The following is a 22,761-nucleotide window of genomic DNA, read 5'->3' as shown; positions in this document are numbered from 1 at the left end:
CCACCCCCGGCGAGGCCTGGCCGTCCCCGCGCTGGCACCCGTGGGTGCCCCGTTGTCACCGCGGCCTTTGCACCCTGTCCCGTGACCCCGTGGCTGACCCCAGTGGCTGCTCCGGGATGTCACCCGGGGCCGTCCCCAAGCGCGGGTCCCCTGAGACCCCGACCCGCGTGGAGGGGAAACTGAGGCAGGGAGGAGGGAAGGGCGCCGGGGAGGCCCTGGGGACCCTCCCCCGTGGGAGGCGACGGCTCCCGGGGTGTCCCCCGCTCAGGGGACGTGGCCACCAGCTCGGGGGCACGGGAAGGGGCCCCGGGGGGGGGGGGGGGGGGCCACGCAGGGCCCGGGGGTCGCGGTTGGGGCGGGCGGCGCCGCGGCCCGCAGGGATGGGCGGGGCGGGGGCGGGGCAGCAGCGGGGGGGGCGTGGCGAGGGGGCGTGGCGGTGGGCGTGCCAGGGAGGGGGTGGGCGTGGAGCTGGGCGTGCCCTGGGCGCGTGGGCGTGGCCTGGGCGGGCGCGGGGCGCACCGGAGCCAGCGGAGCGCAGCGGAGCGGAGCGGCCACCGCCGCCGCCGCCGCCCCGGGCCCCCCCGCCCGCCGCCGCCGCCGCCGCCGCCCTGCTCCCCCCCGCCGGCACCATTCCCACCCCCGGGCGACAGCGCGCCCCGGCCGGGCGGCGGCTCAGCCTGGGCCGGAAAACTTTACTGGCGGCAGCGGCGGGGGTGGTGATGGTGCTGGTGCTGGTGGTGCTCATCCCGGTGCTGGTGAGCTCCGCCGGTACCGACGGCCGGTACGAGATGTTGGGGACCTGCCGTATGGTCTGCGAGCCCTACGGCCCCGCCGCTGCTGCCCCCGCGCCGCAACCGGCCGAACGCGGCCCCCTCTCGCCGCCCTCCACCCTGGTGCAAGGTCCCCAAGGCAAACCGGGGCGACCGGGGAAACCGGGACCACCGGGACCGCCGGGAGAACCGGGGCCGCCGGGACCGGCGGGGGCACGGGGTGAAGCAGGACGACCGGGACCCCCGGGCTTACCGGGCCCGGGGGCTACAGGTGCGGTGAGCGCGGCTACCTACAGCACAGTGCCACGCGTCGCCTTCTACGCCGGCCTCAAGAATCCCCACGAGGGCTACGAGGTCCTCAAGTTCGACGACGTGGTCACCAACCTGGGCAACAGCTACGACGCCGCCTCCGGCAAGTTCACCTGCGCCATCCCCGGCACCTACTTCTTCACCTACCACGTCCTCATGCGCGGCGGCGACGGCACCAGCATGTGGGCCGACCTCTGCAAGAACGGGCAGGTAAGGGCTGGCCTGCCTGGGCCACCGGCCCCGCCGCGGGGACGGGGGCTGCCGCTGCCCCCCGGGCACCCGAGAAGGGCTCTGGGTGCTTCCCCGGGGTGCCCTGGCCTCAGAGATGCACCCCCAGGGTGCTCCATCCTTTTTCCCGGGGGTGCTGATGGGCTCTGGGTGCATCCCTGGGGTGCCCCATCCTTCTCCCGGCCTCGGAGGTGCCCCCCCGGGGTGCCCCGTCCTTCCCTGGGCCCCGAGGTGCCCCCCCGGGGTGCCCCGTCCTTCTCCCCGTGGCGGTGACGGGCTCTGGGTGCGTCCCTGGTGGGGTGCCCCATCCCTCCCCCGGCCGCAGAGATGCACCCCCAGGACGCTCTGCCCCTCTCCCGTTGGCAATGGGGAGCTCTGGGTGCGTCCCCAGGGTGCCACATCCTTCTCCTGGCCGTGGAGATGCACCCTCAGGGTGCCCCGTCCTGCTCCCAGTGCCATGGTGGGCTCCGGGTGCACCCCGGGGCGCCCCGTCCTGTTCCCAGTGCCATGGTGGGCTCTGGGTGCACCCCCGGGGCGCCCCGTCCTGCTCCCAGTGCCATGGTGGGCTCCGGGTGCACCCCCGGGGCGCCCCGTCCTGCTCCCAGTGCCATGGTGGGCTCTGGGTGCACCCCCGGGGCGCCCCGTCCTGCTCCCAGTGCCATGGTGGGCTCCGGGTGCACCCCCGGGGCGCCCCGTCCTGCTCCCAGCTCTGCAGATGCACCCCCAGGATGCTCCATCCCTCTCCCCGCAGCGACGACGGGCTCCGGGTGCACCCCCGGGGTGCCCTGTCCTGCTCCCAGCCCCGGAGATGCGCACCCAGGGCCCCCCGTCCTTCTCCCAGTGGTGGCGGTGGGCTCCGGGTGCGTCCCCAGGGCCCCCCGTCCTCCTCCAGCCCCGCAGATGCTCCCCGGGGCCCCCCGTCCCTCTCCCAGCACTGCGGACACGCTCTGCCACCCATCCTGCCCCGATGCGTCCCCCAAGGGTCCCCTGGGTCCCTTCCTTGGCTCCGGAGACATGCCCCGCCATGCCTTCGGGGTGCCTCGGGGCGTCCCCGCTGTGTCCCCGGGGTGCCCTGCCCTCCCCGGCCACGCCATCGTCCCCGCTGGGGCTCCCCGGGGGACACAGGGCTCCTCCGCAGGGGACAGTGCCTGCGGTGGCCTGGAGGGGGGCAGCGCCTGCCCCGCTTTTGGGGCGCTGCACCCCCCGCCCGGAGCCGGCTCTGCCGCTGCTGTGGCAGGAGAGACGTCCCCATCCCCGGCGGGGCTGCGTGGGGACACCACGGGGGGACACCCCGAGGCTGCCTCCATCCTTGCCGCCCCCCCCACTCCGGCAGCCCCCCCCCGATCCCATCCCTCTGAAAATCCCCCCGATCCCAAGGCGCAGCCTCCCCATCCCCGCGGTTTTCAGGCAATGCCCGAAACGCTGCCCCTTTCCCACGCCGGGTCCCCCCCCGGGCCACGACTCGAGGCACAAGAGGTGGCCGCGACCACCGAAATGTCACCCCGGCTCAATTCCCTTGGGTGTCACCGCAGCCAGCATCCTCGCCGGGATTCATCCCACCCCGCTCCCGCTTCCCAGCATTTTCTCCCGGCATCAAGCCCCGCGGCGCAGCCCCGTCCCGAGGATGTGCGACACCGAATTAACCCAAAACTGAGTTATCAACCCAAAAAAAAGCCGGGGGCGTGGGGGGGGAAGCGGGAGCCGTGGCACGGCCACCGCGCTTCACCCCTCGGCTCCGAAAACCTCCCAGCCGGGAGCGCAGCGGGGGCAGGAGCCGCTCGGCATTTTTTTCCATCCAAACAGTTTAAATTTTCTTTTATTGGGGTTTTTTTGCCTCCCCCCCGCCTCCAGCCCCAAATTTTGGGGGTCCCGGTGACGCTTGTCACCGCCGGCTGTTTCTCCTAAGCAGCATCCGTGTAACTCCGGACTGAGCATCCCCCCAAAATCCACCTCACCCCTTTTTTCCTCCCCCAAAATCCCACCCCCAAAATATTTTTGGGGACCCCCCCAAACCTTCCCGCCCCCCGCCGAGCTCCGACCCCCCCCCAGCGCGGTGGGGGATCGACGCGCCCGGGCGCTACCGGATGAATTTCCAGAAGCTACGGAGCCCCTCGTCGAGAGGAACCGCGCTCGGTCGGGCGCGCGATGCGGCTTAATTAACCGGTTGTTAATTACTAACGAGGTATCGCCGCTCCGATATTTATAAAGAAGCGGCTCGGGAGGCGGGGGAGCGCTTTGGCGGGCTGGCACCGGCGGGAGAGTTTAAAAAAGGGACCCTAAAAATGCCCCAAATAATTAAAAAATGGGGTTAATTAGGGGTTTGTTGCCAAAAATACCCCATTCCCGGCGAGGCTGGGGGGCTCCGGGAGTGCCGGGGGGGTTTCCCGGTGGATAAGGGTCGATCCCGGCATCCTCCAAGGGAATTATAACTTGGGGGGTCCCCTCTGACCCCCACTTTCTTTCGGGCGCTGCCGGTTTCTGGCGCAGCCCATCACCCCTGCGTCGGGGCTGGAGTTAATGAGAGCCAGGGGAGCCCCGGCGCTGGGCGGGAGCCGCTCCTGGGGGTTAATTAGCATTAATTAGTCTTATTTGTATTAGCCCCTAGAGGAGAAGATGCTGGATGGACGGAGGGACGGAGGGACGGCGGGGTTTGGAGCCGGGCGGTTTTGGGGTCCTCGTGTCGCCGAAGGGCTCGGGGGGGTCCCAGCCATGTGGGTGACGTGGGGACGGTCCCCAAGGGGCCCTGTCTGCAGGGGTGCACTGGGGGGTGCTGGGGGGCACCCGCTGCCGTGCCCGAGGAGCCTGGGGGGCACCCGCCACTGCGCTTGGGGGTCCTGGGCCGCCGTGGCCCGTGGCACGTGGGGCACACGGTGTCCCCGAAGCACTGAGTGTCACCGCGAGTGGCTCAGCCCAGACGTGGCAGCGCCCCGCTGCCCCCCGTCCCCCCAATGGCCCAGAGCCCTTGGTTGCAGACGGCCACGTCGGGGACCATCCCCGTCCCACAGTGTCCCCGCGGCTGGTGGCACCACCCCAGCAGTGTCACCGGGGTCGATGACAGCGGCTGCAGCAGAGCCAGCCGCCGGGACCGGGGGCCGTGTCCCCCCCACGGTTCCCTGCTCTGGGGGCTGCGCCTGGCCGTGGCCTGGGGAAACTGAGGCACAGAGCAGGACAAGGGGGACGAGGCCATCGCGGGGGGACGTGGTGCCAGCCCCCACCTCCTCTGCCGCCGCGGTGCCGGGAGCGGCTCAGCCCGGCCCCGGCGCTGTCATTTATCTTCCCTGGTTAGCGCGAAGGGCTGGCGGGCGCGAGGTGACGAGGCGGCTCCTTAACGAGGGAAGACGGATGGCACCGGGTGGCTCTGGCTGCAGCCGGGGGGGACGATGGCGGCAGAGCCCGGCGCCAAACGGCTTCTCCTGGTTCTCCTTCCCCCCTGCTTTTTCCCCCCTCCTCTTCCTTGGCACGACCCCAGTTAAGGCAGCATCCCCCAGAGACTGGGGTGCTGTGACCGACTGAGATTCACCATGTCCCCCCCCGGGGATGGGGACCCTCGTGGCGGCAGGGTAGACAGAGGGTGACTTTTAACAGGGTGACAGCGTTGGTGACGGCACAAGGGATATGGCTGCGGGGGTGAGAGCAAGCCGTATGGGACCAGCTGCTGGGCCATCAGTAGGTTCCAGAGTTAACGGCTTCTGGCTGGTGGGTTATCACGCCAGCACAGGCTGCCTGTGGAGTTGGGAAGACGCCGCTGCGATTCCCGAGGAGGAGAGGACCCCCAGGACCCCTGCCCCAGGGGCAGAGGACAGGAATCCGTGGGGACACCCCTCCTTCCCCTGCCAGCTCTGGGACCCGCAGCCGCTTGGCGGTGCTCACCCAATTAAGAGCCTATTCTCATGGGTTATAATTAGGAGCATCTTCTCCCCGCTACATCGCTTTTGCATTTCACTTGGGATTTTACCTGCCGGCTTGTCACTGTCACCCAGCACCGCGCGATCTCCCTGCAAGGCGCCGGTGTAGATTTGATTACCCAAATAATTCTGCAGCGGCAGCGGGCTCCAGCCACGGAGCCTCTTTGCCAGGCGGTTACGGCATCTCCGGCTCTGCCGGCACCTCCTGGCCTTGTCCTCCGGCACCAAGGAAACATTTATCAGCGGGTTGGGATCTGGGTGAGCAGCAAGGGTTGTTTTTGGGGGGATTTGAGCTCAGCCAGCTCAGCCCTGGCCACATGCTCGTGGTCCCCATGAAGCTCATGGGAAGATGCGTGGGGATGCGGCAGGTTCATCGTGTCGGTTCGGGGCTGGGCTGGAAGAAGGGGTCCCGTGTCCAAGCCGTGGTCTTGCATCCAAATCCGGAGACAGGGTCGTGTGTCTGAGCCGCGGTCCTGAATCCAGAGCCAGGGTCCTGTGTGTCCAAGCTGTTGTCCTGCATCTGAATCCAGAGACAGGGTCCTGTGTCCGAGCCGTGGTCCTGCATCCGAATCCAGAGCCAGGGTCCAGTGTCTGAGCTGTGGTCCTGAATCTAGAGCCAGGGTCCTGTGTCTGAGCCGTGGTCCTGCATCCAAATCCAGAGCCAGGGTCCTGTGTCCAAGCCATGGTCCTGAATCCAGAGCCAGGGTCCTGTGTCTGAGCCGTGGTCCTGCATCCGAATCCAGAGCCAGGGTCCTGTGTCCGAGCCGTGGTCCCAAATCCGGAGCCAGGGTTCTGTGTCTGAGCTGTGGTCCCACATCTGAATCCAGAGATGAGGTCCCATATCTGAGCCGTGGTCCTGCATCCGAACCCAGAGTCGGGGTCCCATGGTGGAGCTGTGGTCCCACATCCGAATCTGGAGATGAGGTCCTGTGTCTGAGCTGTGGGCCCGTGTCTGAATCTGGAGCCGTGGTTCCACGTCCGTGCCACGGTCCCACATCCGAACCCGGAGCTGTGGTCCCATGTCTGAGCCATGGTCCAGCATCTGAACCCAGAGCCGTGGTCCCACATCCAAACTGTGGTCCCACGCCTGAGCTTGCCAACTCAGGGAGAGGCTCCGGGCGATGCTCGGAGAAGCCACCTCCATCCGGGACCTGTTCACCCACGGGTGGGGATCCAGGGCACCCCACGCTACCCCGGAGCTGGTGGGTCGTCTCCCTGGCTGTGGGTAAACTGGGACGCTGGGTATCCCATGGGATCCGAAGGCTGAGCTGTCCCCTGAGCTGGGTAACGCGGGTGTCCCCTGCGCAGGTGCGGGCCAGCGCCATCGCGCAGGATGCTGACCAGAACTACGACTACGCCAGCAACAGCGTCATCCTGCACCTGGACGCGGGGGACGAGGTCTTCATCAAGCTGGACGGGGGCAAAGCCCACGGCGGCAACAACAACAAGTACAGCACCTTCTCTGGCTTCATCATCTACTCGGACTGAGCCTGGACCCACGGCATCACCCCACGGCCCTTCAGCCCCATGGCATCCCCCTGCTGCCGTCCAGCCCCACGGCATCGCCCCGCAGATGTCCAGCCCCACGGCATCCCCCAGTGACCACCCAGCCCCACGGCATCCCTCTGCCGTGGTCCGGCCCCACGGCATCCCCCTGCTGCCATCCAGCCCCACGGGCACTGCTGTCCTGCCCTATAGCCTCCCCTTGCTACCACCCAGCCCCATGACGTCCTTCTGCGGTGGTCCAGCCCCACGGCATCCCCCCACAGTGCCCCAGGCCGTCTACAGTGCCCCAAACCCCCCCTTTCCCATTAGCTCACCCCACGGCTGCTAATTCGGGGCTGGGGGGCCACAGGGGGCTGGGGTCCCCCCCACACTGCCCCACTGCACCCCCATCCCCTGGCTAAGCGCCCTGCTTGGCCCCACGGCGCCCCGCTCCCCGCTGCCTCCCCCCAGCCGGGGCGATGCCGGGGGTCCCCGCCAGCGTGTATATATGTACAGGATGCGCAGATGTCAATACGGGTGCCCCCCGCCTCGTCCCCGGCCGGCCCCGTGCTGGGGGGCTGTGTGGGGAGGGGGGAACTGCCCTTGCTGCCCGACCCCGGGGCGATTCCATGGTAAAGCAGAGCTGTGACCTCTCCCCGTCTGCTGTTTGTGTCCCCACGGGGGGCAGAGCCGGTGTCCCCCACCCTGGGGACGGGGTCCTCCTGCCACCCCCCTGCCAACCCACCCCGCTTGGCTTCCCAAATCGGCCCAGCCAGGGGTGCCAGGAGGGGCTCACCTGTCCCCGAGCGCTGATGTCCCCTCTGCCACCTCCAGCGGGGACACTGGGGGTGCCACCACCGCCGTGTCCCTGTCCCCAGAGCCCAGGTGTCCCCACGACGGGGTGTCCCTTCAGGGACATGGCGTCCTCACTGCATGGGGGGGGACACACGCACAATAAGGCCATGCAGGGCCATGGGGAGCCTCTGGCACATCCGCCCGTCACCGCTGCCTCGGCACTGGCAGGACGTGGCCCAATTAGAGGTGACAGCAGGCGCCTGGGGCCACTGGCCGCCTCCTGAGCGGCTGCAGTGGGGTCAGAGGACGCCACTGGGGACACATGGGTGGCCCTGGGGACAGGGTATGGGGGTGAGTGTCCCCCAGCGCGTCCCTGGTGCTCGTTTGTCGGTGCTAATTAACAGGGCCGAGGCGGGAGCCAGGCAGCGGGGGATCGTTAGGGCCGGGGCTGTCAGCTGTGAGGAAAAGGCCGCCATTAAGGCCTGGCGCAGCTGCAGCCACCCACTCTGGCTGGCACCAGGGGGGACCCCGACCCCCTGAGCTCTCCCCGGGCCCTTGGCTGGGCTCTCTCCGCTAGACAGCGCTTGGGCCATCGATTCTTCCGCCGTCGGGGGCCGCCCCGGCCCGGTGGCCACGGCGGGGACGGGGATGGGGCAGGGGACAAAGATGGCGGCCGGCCCAGAAACGGCGGGACTACAACGGCCGTGAGGCGCCGCGCGTGGCGGGCGGGGCGCGTGGCGGCGGGGGAGCCAATGGGAGGGCGAGGCGGGGCGAGCGGCCAATCAGGAAAGAGGGCGTGGCTTGCCGAGACGTTTGAAAGCGGAGCGGCGGAAGTGGCGGGTGAGTGGCGTTGGGGGCGAGGGGGGAGGTATAGGGGCAGATATAGGGGCCCGGGATGGGGCTATAGGGGCCCGGAGGGGTAGGTAGGGTTGGGGAGTATCTATAGGGGCTGGGGGAGTGGTCTGGAGTTCGGGAGGAGGCGGTGTGGGGGTCCGGGGGCGGTAGGAGGGGGCCTGAGCAGGGCAGAATAGAGGCCTGAGGGGAGTTATAGGGGCCTGAGGCGGGGTATGGCTGCGGGGGGGGGGGGGGGAGGCGGGCGATAGCGGCCTGAAGGGGGGAGGTAGAGGCGTGAGGGGGGGGGCTATAGTGGCCTGAGGAGGAGGGGGTCGGGCTGCGAGGGGGGCTATAGGGGCCTGAAGGCGGGGAGGCAGGGCTGTGAGGGGCCTGTGGGGGCCCGAAGGGGGTGTAGGGCCGTGAGAGGGGCTATAGGGGCCCGAAGGGGGGTAGGGCTGAGGGGGGGCTATAGGGGCCTGAGTGGGGGGGGCTGGGGCGTGAGGAGGAGGGGGTCGGGCTGTGAAGGGGGCTGTGGGGACCTGAAGGCAGGGAGGCAGGGCTGTAGGGCTGTGAGGGGGCTATGGGGGCCTGAAGATGGGGTAGGGCTGTGAGAGGGGCTGTAGGGGCCCGAAGGGGACGTATGACTGTCGGGGGGGGCTATAGGGGCCTGAAGGAGGGGGGGTAAGGGTGTGAGGAGGGCTCTAGAGGCCTGAAAGGGGGTGTAGGGTCGTTGGGGAGGCTGTGGGGGCCTGAAGGGGGTGTAGGGCCGCGGGGGACTTATAAGGGCTTCTATAGGGGCACTGGCCGGGGTTAGGACAGGGAGGGGTTGGGGGTACAAGGCCTTGCCCAGCCTCGGGCTCCCCCTCCAGTGCTTCGCTCCCCGGCTGACCCATTCCCCACCCCCCCAGAGCGCGTGAGGTTCCCGGGACGTTCAAGCCCAGAGCCGTGTTCTCCAGCCAGCACTGTGCCCCTGCCCCAGCTTCTCTCTGTCCCCATGGCGCTGGGCTCCCCGCCCGAGGAGGGCACCGTGGCCGTCATGGTGCGCGTGCGGCCCCCCACCCCCTGCGAGCGAGAGCGGGCCGCGCACCCCGTCCTGCACGTCGTCGACCAGCACATCCTCGTCTTCGACCCCGAGGATTCCGGTGGTTTCCTGGGCAGCGTGCTGCCCACCCGTGGGCCCAAGCACCAGGGCAAGGACCTGAAGTTCGTCTTTGACCGGGTTTTCGGGGAGGGAGCTACACAAGAGGAGGTGTTCCAGCACACCACCCGTGACGTGTTGGACAGCGTCCTCAATGGCTACAACTGCTCCGGTAAGACCTGGCGAGCACCTTCGATCCCTGCGGGAGCTCCTGCACCACCCGCTCCTGGGCTGGGTGGGCTCAGCGGAGCCGTGGATTTATTTTGGGAGCTCCCAAGAAGCTGGGGAGGGGGGCACAAAAGCAACACTAGGACAAATAGCTTTAAACTTTTTGGTGGTACCAAGCTGGGGCTATTGCAAGTGGGGTCAGGATGGGGATGTTCCTGACATGGAAATGCTGTCTAATCTCGGTACGTGAATGAAGGGAAGCGAATCGTGAAGTGCTCCTATGGAATCACAGGGTGGTTTGGGTTGGAAGGGACCTTGAAAGATCGTCCAGTCTGACCCCCTGCCATGGGCAGGGACATCTCTCACTGAATCAGGTTGCTCAAAGCCCCGTCCAACCTGGCTCTGAACACTTCCAATGATGGGGTATCCACAGCTTCTCTGGGCAGCGCGTTCCAGTGTCTCACCACCCTCATCATAAAATATTTCTTCCTTATGTCCAATCTAAACCTGCCCTCTGTCAGTTAAAAACCATTACCCAATGTGGGGAGCCTCGTCAGTTTTTCAGTACTTAAAGGGCAGCTACAGAGAGGATGGCGGCTCTTCTGTCACAAGGAGAAGACAAGGGGCAGCAGGTACACGTTGCTCTGGGAGAGATTTCATCTCGGTATAAGAAAGACATCTTTTACGGTGAGAACATTCACTGGAACGGCCTCCCTGGGGATGTAGCGGAGTCCCTGTGGCTGCAGGTGTTCAAGGCGCCACTGAACAGGGTGCGAGATACTCATCCAGACTCCCTTTCCCACGAAAGCTTGGACCAGATGGTCTCTCCAGGTCCCTCCCAGCCTGGGCTGTTCTGTGGTTCTGTGATAATGGGGGCCGCAATGGTGCTCGGCGCTTTCGGAGATGTGATGTAGAGGATGGAGGTGGGCCTTGGGGTAGAAAATGAGGCTCGTCAGGTGCTTTCCAGGCATTTTGAGGACAAGGATCCCTTGTTCTCCACCTTCCTGGGGCAGGAAGGTTGGGAAGAAATCAGGTGGATCCATGGCACAAAGAGCACCGTGGTTTTGCCATCCCTTCCTACCACAAATTGCTGTGATGGGCAGAGCTTCGGGAGGATGCTGAGTTTTGGAGCGGGATCTGGGGTGAAGCACACACATCCTGGGGTGCTTTGGGGGCTGCTGTGCCCCTCGCGAGCATATCCCAGGCTGGCAGTGCCATAAAGCCGGGTCTGGAAAGCTCCTCACCGGGTGTGAAAGCTCCTCGCCCGATGCCGCAGACCCTTGTGCCATTCGCAGGCTGTCAGCAGACGAGTGGCTTAACGAGCACATCACTTCTGCGAGGCAGGCACTGAGCAGGAGACGACCGCTCGCCTGTCTAATCATACGCTGGGCCGGGCAGTGGGACCGGAGGATGCTATTCCTGGCTCTCCGGCATGCTCTGCAAGCCGCTAAAGGCTGCCTCTGTCACCGTGCCCACCTGGCAGGCACGGCTCGTGTCTCTATCTGCATAAAATAACTCCAGGATCCTCAAATGAGAGAGTCACGAAGCACCGAGTGCTGCTAATGGGGAGAAGAGCTGAGGCTCTCTAGATTAGTGTGTCCTGCTCTGATGGTGATGCTTCAAAGAGGGTGTTGAAAGATGGGGAGGGAAAATGAGATGAATTACATGGTCTGGAAGAAGAAACACCTTCTGGTAAGGGGGAACGAGGCTGCTTGGCTTGTTAAAGGGAAGGTTCAGGGGTGACTTGAGCATGGTCTCCAAGCGGGTGATGATCTGGGGACTCGTTCTGTCTCTGTCTGCTAAATTAGAGAGGCTGAAACGAGGAAAAAAAAAATTGCACTAAAGGATAGTGCAGCCAGCACGGAGGGTAATTAGCTTTGCCTTGTCTTCGCGAAGCCTGCGAGTGACCCCCGCCACAGGGGTTGCTGCGGGAAGCTCTCCTCTCCGGCAAGAAGCCAACATTACGCTGCTTCCATTAATTAACGATTGTTTCAGCCATCCACCCTTTCTCCTCCCAGTGTTTGCCTACGGCGCAACGGGAGCAGGAAAAACCTACACCATGCTGGGCTCGGAGAAAAGCCCCGGCATCATGTACCTCACTATGGTGGAGCTGTACAAGAGGATTGAGGCCAGAAAGGAGGAGAAGAGCTGCGAGGTCCTAGTCTCCTACCAGGAGGTACGCTGAGGGCGAGCCGCGTCCCCTCCTGCCTCCGGGTCACCGTCGCTAAGATTTGGGGTTGATCCGGACCCTGTAGTGCTGCGCTCGGAGTACCTGCTGCGCTGCCAGCTGTGCCTGGTGTCCCCTACAGCCTGACTGTAAGCAGCCTCACCCACCCAGTTCGGTGAACTGGTGCTGCTGGCTTCTCCCATCTGGAGTTGGGGAATTTGCTCTTCCTTGCTGCGGTCCACATGGCAATGACGGCTTCCCGGCTGAAAGGGCTTTAGAGAAGTGGTGGTGCAGTGACTTGCCAGTAAAGCCCTCCCGAGCTGTCCTCTGCGTTTAGAGCACCATCAGCTGCTCTGGGTGTAGCAAGGTCCCGGAGGTGGTGTTGGGGGGACACCAGGTTGTGCATGACCCTGGGGTACAAAGCTCCTCTCCCTGCTCACCACCGGGCAACCAAACCTCAGCCTTACATCGACTTCCCTGCTCCAGGTGTACAACGAACAGATTCACGACCTGCTGGAGCCCAAGGGCCCTCTGGCCATCCGGGAGGATCCCGAGAAAGGAGTTGTGGTTCAGGGTCTCTCCTTCCACCAGGTGGGTATAAAAATGGGCACAAGGTCTGGGTGATGCTGCGCCTACACCAGCTCTGAAGGCGGATGCGTGTCCTGGGGACGTGGGTGCATGTGAAGACACGGGGGTGCTGTCTGCAGGGCTCCTGGCTGGCAGCAAACGTGACCCCGAGCTGAAACGAGCCCCACAGAGCCGTGGGATCTCTCAGCCTGAGTCGCTGTGGCTGCTTGGTGTCGGTTTGTCTCAGTGCCTGCGTACGGAGTGCGCTGATACCTCCCCTCTGCCCCTTCTCTCCCAGCCCGTGTCGGCAGAGCAGCTCCTGGAAATGTTGGCCAACGGCAACAAAAACCGGACGCAGCATCCCACTGATGCCAACGCCACCTCCTCCCGCTCGCACGCCGTCTTCCAGGTGAGGGCTGGTGGTTACAATATCGCTTGGGATTTGCGCCGAAAAGGGGGCTAGGGATCAAGCCCGTGCCCGGATCAGCATTGCAGGGTTCCTGCTGCTGCTCCTGGTGTGCCACAGGGAACATCAGAGTGGTCGTGGCTCCAAAAAGAGAGTTATGGGGCTGGGCAGGCCACTAGCCTGTGGGAGCCATACCTAAAACCTGACCCAGAGCGAAGGGGGCCGATTATCGCTGGCTTCTGCTTGTGCCTCCCCGCAGGTGCCCTGGGCAGGCTGTCTTCTCCATCGTGCCCCCCTCAGCACTGAGCCAGGAATTATGCTCCCCAGGGGTCTGTAAATTTGCTCCCCCCTGGTTTCTCAGTGCTCTCCTATGCAACCTGCAGTTGATTTCAATTCCAGCCAGGCCCTTCCCCAAATTAGCAGGGCCGTCACGGCTGCGTGGGGAGACGGAGGGCTCTGACTTTAATTTCACTCTGAACCTGGTGCCTTGCCTGTTACTGCTTCCAGGGGGGAAGTCCAGGTGTCTGGATGCTTTCCCAGCCAGCTTCCCAGCTGGGCTTGTCGGTGGGTGCTGGATTCCTGCCTGCCGCGAATCCATTAGCTGTGCTGGAGATCTGCCCTTCCCACTGCTGGCTCTGTCTCCCGGCAGGCAAATCGCAGTCTGGTGAGGATGCAGGACCGGTTACCGGCCTCCAGCATCTCCGTGGCACCTCCAGTCCATGCAGGAGTTGCTCCTGGGGGGGCCGAGGGTGTTACAGGGTGGTGGGGGAGGCGTTTGCTTCTCCTGGGAGATCTTTATGGATGCAGAAGGGGAAGTTACAGAGCGATGCTGCCAGGTGAGTCTCAGTGGCTGTGTCCCTGCTTGCCCGCACCAGCTGGGAACTGGGCTCAGCACTGAAAGCCCTGTCTGGATGTCTCCCTAGGGGCACTGCAAGACTGTGTCTAGGGGCTTGCAGCCCCTGTTGGCATCTGATTTTCCTGGCAAAATCCACAGTCAGAGTTGGGGCTGGGGCTGCCACCGTGCGTGAGCACTTCCCGGGTCACACTGGGGCTCTGGCTTGGCGTGTTGGCCCTTCGGGGACCCGAGCAGCTGCACCCTGCTCGCTCACCCAGCGTAGGAGATGCTGATTATTTTCTGTAGCTCTGTCACTTGTGAGATCCCTTCCATGGATTTGCTGCTAGTGTCATCGCCAAGTTTTTGGCTTGTCTTCTTGGTGTGCCAGGCTCCTCTTTTTCCCCCCCCTGCTCAGTCTCATGGCCTGTGTGATCCTCTTTGCCATCCTTTTATAAACATTGGAACTGGTGATGCTGGCTCCAACCAGCGACGCCGTGTGCCTTGTGGAGCTGCAGCCTCACCGACCTCTGTCCCTGCAGATCTACGTGAAGCAGCAGGACCGTGTTGGCGGCCTCACTCAGGATCTGCGAGTGGCCAAGATGAGCTTGATTGACCTGGCAGGCTCGGAGCGAGCTTCAGTCACCAACACCAAGGGAGAGCGGCTCCGGGAGGGTGCCAACATCAACCGCTCGCTGCTGGCCCTCATCAACGTCATCAACGCGCTGGCTGATGCAAAGGTAATGCTGTTCGCGTGGCCCCGCCAGGCTCTGGCTCTCTGGGGTGGGTGAATGTGAGGGCTGTCCTCAAGTGATGGTCTAGCTGGTGCGGCGCGGGTGGCAGCCTGGGCTGGGCTCTGAGAGGTGCTGAGATGGGCACAGCCGTCCCCTTACGACACAGGATTTGGAGCTGAGCACCTGAGGGCCAAAAGCTGAGCAGAGCCTTGATCTCTTGGTACAGAGCAAGAAAACCCACATCCCATACCGGGACAGCAAGCTCACGCGCTTGCTGAAGGACTCCATTGGCGGCAACTGCCGCACCATCATGATCGCTGCTGTGAGTCCCTCCGCGCTGGCCTACGAGGACACCTACAACACGCTCAAGTACGCCAACCGGGCCAAGGAGATCAAGCTGTCGGTGAGGACCTGGCATTGCGGTGGTCATCTGCCACGTGTTTGGGAGCTGCTGGGGATGGGTGGGAAGGAGCCTGCTGCATCGTGGGATAGATTAGTGGGTACTTCCCTTCTCCAGCTTGAGTTTTCCAGCTCTGGGGGTGCTGCTCTGGGCAGAAAGCAGCTGATGAAGCTGCAGATGCTGTGTGCCTGGTCTTCTGCTAAAGCTCCTCAGCTCAGAGCCCAAAAAGGCTCGTGACTCGGACAGTGGGTCCCTGAGCACAGATCATGTCCACTGCAGCCACCCTGGGGACGCTGGCGGAGGCTGGGTAGCTGTGCTGCTCCAGTGTCCGCAGAGGGGTACGTGCTGCCCCAGTGCTTCTTTAACCTCTCCCTTGCCCTTGTCTCTGCAGCTGAAGAGCAACGTGCTCAGCTTCGACTGCCACGTTAGTAAATACGCCGTGGTCTGTGAGCAGCTGAAAGCGGAGGTGAGATGCTGACGGGGAGGGTAGGGCTCTGTCTTCAGCTGTGGTTTGCTTGGGACGCGGACCTCTGAGCTCCTGGGCATCGTGAAACCATCTGAGCAACAGATGATCCTTCCTTGCAGGTGGCAGATCTGCGGGCGAAGCTTCGTGCCTACGAGGACGCTGCCCGGGAGGCAGAGAACCAGGCACTGGCACCACTGGCTCCCTTCGGCTCGAGCCCAGTGGGGCTGCCCGGGTGAGGCTGGTGGGGAGGAGGGACAGAGCTTGGTGTGAGCTCCTGCTGTCCCCCGTGTCAAGGAGCCTGCAGGGTTTTAGTGCCAGTCAGAGCCTGGGTGTCCATCAGAAAGCAGATGAGCTTCTCTGCTGGTGTGCACCACCATCTCGACTGCGGTTGGGTGTAGTTATGAACCTGACGGACCACAGCACGCAAGCACCAAGGGAAACAGGGTTGCAAAGGCCAAATCTTCTGTTTTATCTATCCCAAAACTTCTTGTGCAAAATGAAGGCTTCACCAGAGGATCTCTGGCTCAGTGGCTTCATCTCGGGCTTCTGTAGGTTGGAGGAAGCTGTCCCGAAGACATGCTTGGCCCTGGATGATCAGAGGGAGGGTGGCGGAGAGCAGCGGGAGCTGGAAGCTGGGTGGCCTGTTCAGCTGCCGGTGGAATCGGAGAAGGAGGTGAGAGAAGGGGTGGGCAGCGTGGGAGGGCTTGGCATGACAAGCAGGGCCCGGAAGAGGCTCTGGGGGGCTCACATACCCTCGTGGGGTACACTGGGCGTGCTGGGAGGGGGCAGGAGCTCAGCCGGTCCGGGAGGTCCTGGCTTAGTGGGTGCTGGGCTGTGGATCGCTAGCGAAACCCCTTAACTTCCCAGCTAACAGGGAGTTTGGGGACCAAACTCAGCTCAAATACGGGCTAATCCTGGGCTTTTGGGTGATTGCTCCAGGCTCCAGAGGAAATGCCTCCCAGCAGCCCCAGAGCCACCCACCCGACAGATGGCCAGCTGGAACCGAAGAAACCAAGCCACCTTCTACAGGGGTTGTCCGACAGCCAGAGAGAGAGGTGAGTGTCCTCGTGCCGTCCCCATGTGCCACTTCCTTCTGTTTGCCTGTGGGTGGGCAACCCACCCTCCCGTGTTGCATGTGGCCACCCTAGGGATGGTCTAGATGGACATGGGACCAAGTCTTTGCTTGCAGATGACTGCCTGCCCAGTAAAATAAGGGATTTGGCTCCTGGGGATCTAATCCCATGGCACAATCTCTCCTGGAAATGCCAGTAATGAAGGTTTCCAGGCACAGCAACTGTGTGAGCCTTAAGTGTGCGTTGTTAGTCCTGAAATTGCCTCTGTGAAGTCTCTCCTCCTGCCTCGGCTCCTCCAGGTCCTGTCCTGGCAGAGCTCCCATGGCACCGTCTGCTGATGTCTGCCCCAAGCATCTTGGCAGAATGAACCTCTTTAGAAAGGTCTCTTGAGGGAGGCTGGCCCTGACGTGTGCCTGGATCTCTGTCTGCCTCTAGCCGAGCTAATGAGCGTCTGAGGCCCGACAAAAAGTCTGTGGATGCCATTTGGCCCCTTGTAACCAACAGGTGAACACACAACTCGCAGCTCAGGTTCTCCAGTAAGAGATTTACAGCTTGGGTATCTCACAGCTTCAAAGTTTGCCTCTCTTCCCCCAAAACTCTGCTAATGGGTTCTGCCCCACCCAAGGAGGTGTCTCAGAGGTGATGCTGGTGGTGCTGAGCCTCTGGTACGGGTGACACTGGCTCACGCTCACCTGCTAACTGGTTCTTGGGTCTGTCTCTCTGTCCCAGGCTTGTAGCCGCTATCCTGAGTGTTGCCCGAAAGCAGTATGCCCTTCTGAAGGCTGCCAACCTCCTGACTCCTGACATGGCCTCTGAATTTGAGGAACTGGAGCGCCTGGTCCATCAGGAGGCTGGTGTAAGCCCGGGGCAAGCCACGTCTCCGAAGAGACCCACAGAGGTCAGCGAGGCCACCCCAGCCCAGAGGATGCAGCAGGGCTGCGATGGTGAGGATTTGGATTTGGGACAGTCAGCGCTGTCCCCTCGCCTTTGTCTCAGCCTGTGCTGGAGGAGCTGGGGCGGGGGTGGGGGCAGCTCCTAGCCATGGGCGCAGGGCAGACGGATGAGTTTCTCCTGACGCGGTGGCCAGCGAGGCACGCCGAGAGCGGCTCCGCCTCGCTTTGTAGAGCGATTCAGGCTCGCCAGCATCTCTGGCAGCCCGGGGCACGGCAGGAGCCGTGAGCAGCCCCTTTCCCTGGGGAGCCTCGCATGTGTGTGCAAGTCAGCTTAAACGTGAGTGATATTTCTGCTCCAGGAGACCACAGCAGCAGTTCTGATCCTTGTTTTTTCTTGTCTTGTTTACTCCTCCATGGTACATTTGCCCAAGTCAGCCTGGGTGTAGCCTCCCAGCTGGCAGCCTGCCTCTGACTGGGGCTGAGCTCTTTCTCCTCATCCTCGGTGCCAACACATGAACCCGATAGTGAAGCTGCGGGCTCTGCAGACCCTGTTTTCTGCAGACAGACCGGGCATTGCCACGGGCACTTACTTGGGGAGCAGTCTGGTGCCTTTAGGCTGGCAAGGCGCAGGATTATTTATGCTGGCTCTTTTCCTCTGGGTTTAACACGGTTTGATGGAAGCCACCGCTGGCAAACAGCTGCTGTAGGGCTCGCTGGGCAGATCTCCGCTGAGCTGTGACGGGGGGCGGAGGGGGATGCCCCGGGGTTTGGGGGTGCCTGGCAACTGCAGACAGGGAGGTGACTGTTTCTTCTCCGCTCCTTTAGCAGAGATGTCTGTCGCCGTGCCCAGCGCCCCTGTGACGAGCGCTGCCCTGCAATGCTTGGAGCAGCTTGCTCCGCTCTCCATTCTCACACCAGTGGCTCCCAGCCCGATTAAGAAGAGGAGGAGGTCTGAGATGAACAACACTTCCCAACTGGGAACTTCCCGCAGCCTCAAAGCGCGGACAAAACGCCAGCGGAGAGGTGGGAAAGCAGCAGAGACTCCCAGGGTGACGCAGAGCCCAGGCTCCCCCTGTCTCAAAGCAGCAGCCCAGGCACTCCCTGTCTCCCCGGTGCCATCGTGTTGCACCCCCAAAATCTGCCCGCTGACGGTCACCAAAAGCCGCGTGCCCCTGGCGATGTCGGCTGCCCAAAACCGCTGCAGCCTGTCCGCCCTGCCTGTCCACGACCTGAACGTGACTTTTGAGGTCCGCGAGGACAACGGTTCACCCGGTGTGGCCAACCCAGCTGCCTTCAGCCTGCCTCAATTCCCTGTCTGGGAGAACGTCCAGAGCCTCCTAAACAAGCAGGATGGCCCCTTTGCGCCCAAGTAAGTGCTGCCCTGGATGGCTCACCCGTGGTTTTGGGGATCTCCCCCTCCATGGTCTTGCTGTCTGGGTGAATCCTTTGTGGATCACTGCAGCTCTGCTGAGAGGGGAGGGTGGGCAGAAGACACGGCCTGCGGACAGGCAGCCAGCGGGCCGAGCTCCTGTGTGAATCGCTTGCAAAGATACAAAAAGCATTCCAAGAAAATCTATTTCTCCTTCTCCGTTTCCCTTTGGACATGGAGGAGCATCCTCCAGATGGCTTCTGGAGCCCCAAGTACTGGGTGGGCAGCAGGTGGGGCATCGCCTCTCCTCCCGGGGAGGCTGGAGCGAGGGTTGGGACCATGCAGTCTGGGGTTTTTCATTTCAGTTTTGTTTGTGTGTGGTTTTTTGTTTTTTATATTGCTGGTGCTTGAAAGAGGCTCTGGCTTGTACAGAGCTGCGTGAATTTGTGTGACTATCCAAAACCAGAGATCGGCATGCCCTTGGGAATGCAGGACACCCTTAGGTCTCCCTATCTCCTCCTGTAGCTCTAGGGAAGAAAAGTTCCTCTGGTGGGTAACTGGGGAAACTGAGGCACAGGGGAATGGCCCAGCCACCTCAGGGAGCAGCAGTACCCGCGCGGCTGCCACCTCCTGCGCGGCTCTCCTGAGGATTTATCCCTGTTTGAATCATTTTCCCCTACAAAACCGGGCAGGTTTCCTGTGACTTCTGTTCCCTGCAGGTGGATGGCGTTGGCCCGGTTGCCTCCCAGCCTCGCGAGGGCGGGCGGTCAGGATCCGGCCCTGGCACTAACCCCCTTTTCCTTGTCTGCAGAGCCTGCGTCTCAGTGTTCGCCATGAGGGGTTCCTCCATCCCCAAGCCCTCCTCTGTCTCCAAAGGATCCGCGCAGAAGCGGAAGCAAGCGGAGAGGTGAGACAGCTGCTGGCACCCCGTGCCCCAGAGCGCTCCGTGCAGGCAGCAAGGGCTGGCAGCTCCGGCCTGCGCTCCCCTCTGGGGCTCGACCCCCCATCCCTGCCTGCATCAGACCTCACCTGTGACATCTGGGGATGATGGGGGGCCTCCGCCCTGAGCCTCGGGGGTTTAAAATGGCCCCTTTCTCTCTCACAGCACCACTTCCTCCCTGGGTGCGCTCCAGAGCCGCGTCGCTCAACTCCCGAGCAGCAGCCAGAGATCGGCGCAGCCCTCCCGCCTCCCAGGTGAGTCCTGCGCCCCTCCACACCCAGCCGGGCTCACTGGAACCCCTCTCCCCACAGCACGATGGGCTGTGGGAGTTGATCCCTGCCTCGGGGCAGGCAGCAAACTGGTGCTGTGCCAGCCCCATTCCAGTTTTGGGGGGAAAATACCTGGAATCTGGATGTTTGGTGCTGGTGGAAGATGCTGTTTGGGGTTTGCTGCTTCCTGGCTGCAGCCACAGCCTCGGGGGAGGGCGGTGGGTGCTGGGCCAGGGGTAGAAGGGAGGAGGGAGCTGGCAGCGCCTGGGTCTCCGTCAGGAGGGGACCTGGCTTTGCTGCTTTTACCCAGGAGCTGCCTCATCCACTTCTCTCCCTCCCCTCAGAACATCCCTCGGGCGCTCTGGCCTGGAAGGGCAGGAAGAGGACCACCAAAGAGCTGGCGGCACTCAGCAGTGTCCCCCCTGCTCCCACCCCCCAGCCCATGAAGCTCCTGTGCTGATGGCTGCACCGCCCAGGATCCCTCCCCATGTCCAAACCCAGGTGCCAAACTTCTCTCTCTCTTTTTGGGAGCCCCGTCCCACCCTTCCTGCAGCCCCAGGAGGATCCCCTCAAGCCCTTCTACCCCTCAAGTTTCGGCCCCCTCCCGTGTCCCCCATTGCGCGTACCCCACCTCGGCGCAGCCCTGTGTGTTTCTGCAGCAGATGGATTATTGCTGTTCCCTCTCAGCCCCTCTCTAATCCGCGCCGGGGTGTCGAGTGCTAACAGATGGGTGATGCTAAGAAATAACACACACTTTTATTTTAATAAACCCTTTCGTTTTCAACTAGAGGGGTGAGGGGAGACGTGCGGTTGTTTCTTCTCGCCTCCCCCTTGCGCAGGGAGCCGGGGTTGGGTAGCGCCTCCTGGCTGAGCGGGCCTGGAAGAGGCCCTTGCTCCTGGGGCTGGGCTCTATCCTGGCTTCCCCTCTTCCCCCCACATCTCCTGGCATCGTGGGGACGCCCGGGTGCCTCCTGCCCCCTTTGCTGGGCCTGGGGGGCTCTGGGCCACTTGCTCCGTGTCCGAGGGCACAGGCAAGAGGCGGTGGCGGCTGCCTGCCCTCCCGCCTCCTGCTGCTTTGCTTAGAGAGGGGGGAGAGCGTTTCCTCTGTTTCCCCGCTGCTAAAACCCTGTCCCTGCCACCCCTGGTCCTGGGTAGCATCCCTACCTGGGGACCGTGACTGTCCCCTAGCCCCCATGCGACCCCCTTCCTGCCATGGCAGGGCACATCTGGGCACCGGGCCACATCTGGCTGCCTGCACCAGCTCCCCGTAGCCACCCCCAGAGGTGACCAAGCGTGGCAGGAGCAGGATGGGGAGGGCGCCGCTCTCCCCCGGGGACTGGGGTCACCGGCTCCTCCTGCTCTGCTTTCCTGCCTGGCAGCGGCAAATCTCGCCTTTGTCTTCTCAGAGGCTGGAAGCTTCTAATTAAAACTTCCAGCCTGCTCCCAGTTCGTTTGCCTCATTAAGAGGGGGCCGGGGAGGAGGGGGAGAGCCACCGGGAGTGACAGCTTTCCCTGCTTTGATCCCGGCTGCGTAGGAGCCGGGAGAAAATAAATCCCTGGAGAGCAGCGCAGGGGCTCGTGCAGGACCCCAAAGCCCTCGCGCCCCTGCTCTGTGCCCCCCCCCGGGGCCTGTGCACCCCAGGGGACTTCAGAAAGTCTGTAGGGAGGGAGGTCCCCTGCCACCACGGACTGTCACGCAGCATGGGTCCCCAGGGATGTCACTGTTCTGGCGGGGTGGGGACGCCAAGCGCCATGTGTGGGGTACGTAGGTGCCCCAAACCGGGCGTTTCTGTGGGAAAAACCCCTGCCCGCTGCTGGTGACACTGGTTGGGGACAGCCGGGGGGACATGGGAACACCCAGCATGGGGATGGAGGGCTGGCAAGAGGTTGTCCCTGGGCGTTGCCCCAGTGCCACCAGTCCCACCCGTACGTCCCCACAGATTGCACCCACAGGGACAGGGCTGTTGCCACAACCCTCCCTGACCGGCTGCTGTTGGTGGCCCAGCAATGGTGGCCGTGGGCCAGCGGGGCCTGGCTGCGTGTCCCTGTCCCTGGGCGGGCAGGGAGCCTTTCCCGGCCATCGGCTGCCACCTAGCTGCCAGCCGGCGAGACCTGTCCCCGTCCCTGTCCCCACGGCGTCCCCACCAGCACCCCAGGGACCCCTGTCCTCATCCCAGCTGCCCCTCGGGGCACCCACCCCGATGCCACCACGTGTCCCTTATGTCCCCGTGTCCCCAGAGCACCCCCATCCCCCGCTCGCACTGTCCCCAAGGCCTGGCCGTGCCCTGGTTTGTGGCCATGACGCCGTGGCTCTGAGGGGCCATTGCCGACGGTGGCCCCGTGCCCATCACCGCCGCCGTGCCTGGATCCGTCCCCCCGCCTTTCCCGGCACCGCGGTGCCCCGGCACAAAGGCACCCCACGGCTGTGCCCGGCAGCACCGGCTCCGGCCCCGCACAAAGCCCCTTTCAGCTGCCCGGGGAAAGCCCCTGGCACCCAGCCCCTGCCCAGGGAGGGGTCCCGGCCCTCGCTTCCCGCGCAGGCCCCCCAAACTCATTGCACGTGTGACCGGTGACATGGCCACGCACAGGCAGTGCAGCCGTGGCAGGATCAGGCCCCTGCCAGAGCTGGGAAGGGGACCCGGTGTCCTGAGCCCCAGCCAGGCTCCAGCAGCGACCGGCCAGCGCTTTTACAGACCCACTGGGGTGGAAAGGACTTTGGAGGCTTCAGCCACTTAATTAGCAGCCTGCCTTAATTAGCAGCCTGCCCGCGCTGCCAGGCTGCCTGCAAAGCGCCTCGGCCCGCGGGGGAGACGGGGCTTCGGTGGCTGGTGCTGAGCTGCCTGTCCCGGGGGGATGCGACGCGGGGAGCACGGGCGTGTGCGCACGCGTGTGGGCCTGCACGCATGGCGGGGCACGCGTGTGCGTAGCAGGGTGGCCGTGCGCGTGCACATTGTGTGTACGTGGAAGGGTAGGTGGGCGTGGGCAGCGCTGGGCGTTGCACACGTGGTCGGGG

The 22,761-nt window shown here is 63.9% G+C and overlaps 2 protein-coding genes across 2 annotated transcripts; both read left to right on the top strand.

Annotated features, from left to right (window-relative positions):
• Nucleotides 1–704: 704 nt before the first annotated feature.
• On the top strand, nt 705–6,700 carry C1QL1 (complement C1q like 1; the record flags this gene model as incomplete). Its single annotated transcript, XM_082332048.1, has 2 exons — nt 705–1,289; nt 6,521–6,700. Exons 1-2 carry the CDS (start codon nt 720–722, stop codon nt 6,698–6,700), a joined length of 750 nt encoding a protein of 249 aa, XP_082188174.1. The 5' UTR covers nt 705–719.
• Nucleotides 6,701–8,325: 1,625 nt separating this feature from the next.
• On the top strand, nt 8,326–20,269 carry KIF18B (kinesin family member 18B). The gene is made up of 16 exons (XM_082332039.1): nt 8,326–8,332; nt 9,235–9,636; nt 11,651–11,808; nt 12,286–12,390; nt 12,665–12,775; nt 14,147–14,344; nt 14,565–14,741; nt 15,130–15,204; nt 15,324–15,436; nt 15,757–15,877; nt 16,144–16,259; nt 17,007–17,221; nt 17,996–18,539; nt 19,351–19,446; nt 19,645–19,733; nt 20,093–20,269. The coding sequence occupies exons 2-16, from the start codon at nt 9,321–9,323 to the stop codon at nt 20,206–20,208; spliced, it is 2,550 nt and encodes an 849-aa protein (XP_082188165.1). The 5' UTR covers nt 8,326–8,332; nt 9,235–9,320; the 3' UTR covers nt 20,209–20,269.
• The last annotated feature ends 2,492 nt before the right edge of the window (nt 20,270–22,761 follow it).

Source organism: Platalea leucorodia (assembly GCF_965183815.1).
Source record: "Platalea leucorodia genome assembly, chromosome: 22".
In the NCBI taxonomy this organism is placed as follows: Eukaryota; Metazoa; Chordata; class Aves; order Pelecaniformes; family Threskiornithidae; genus Platalea; species Platalea leucorodia.
Note: the sequence above shows the minus strand (reverse complement) of the source record. Positions and strands in the feature narration are given on the sequence as shown.

Bases quoted from the DNA above. Each gene is read 5' to 3' on its own strand.
- KIF18B (XM_082332039.1), top strand. From the start codon at position 9,321: ATGGCGCTGGGCTCCCCGCCCGAGGAGGGCACCGTGGCCGTCATGGTG. The intron at 15,878-16,143 runs GTGAGAGAAGGG...TGATTGCTCCAG, and splicing joins CGGTGGAATCGGAGAAGGAG to GCTCCAGAGGAAATGCCTCC. The intron at 19,734-20,092 runs GTGAGTCCTGCG...CCCTCCCCTCAG, and splicing joins GCAGCCCTCCCGCCTCCCAG to AACATCCCTCGGGCGCTCTG.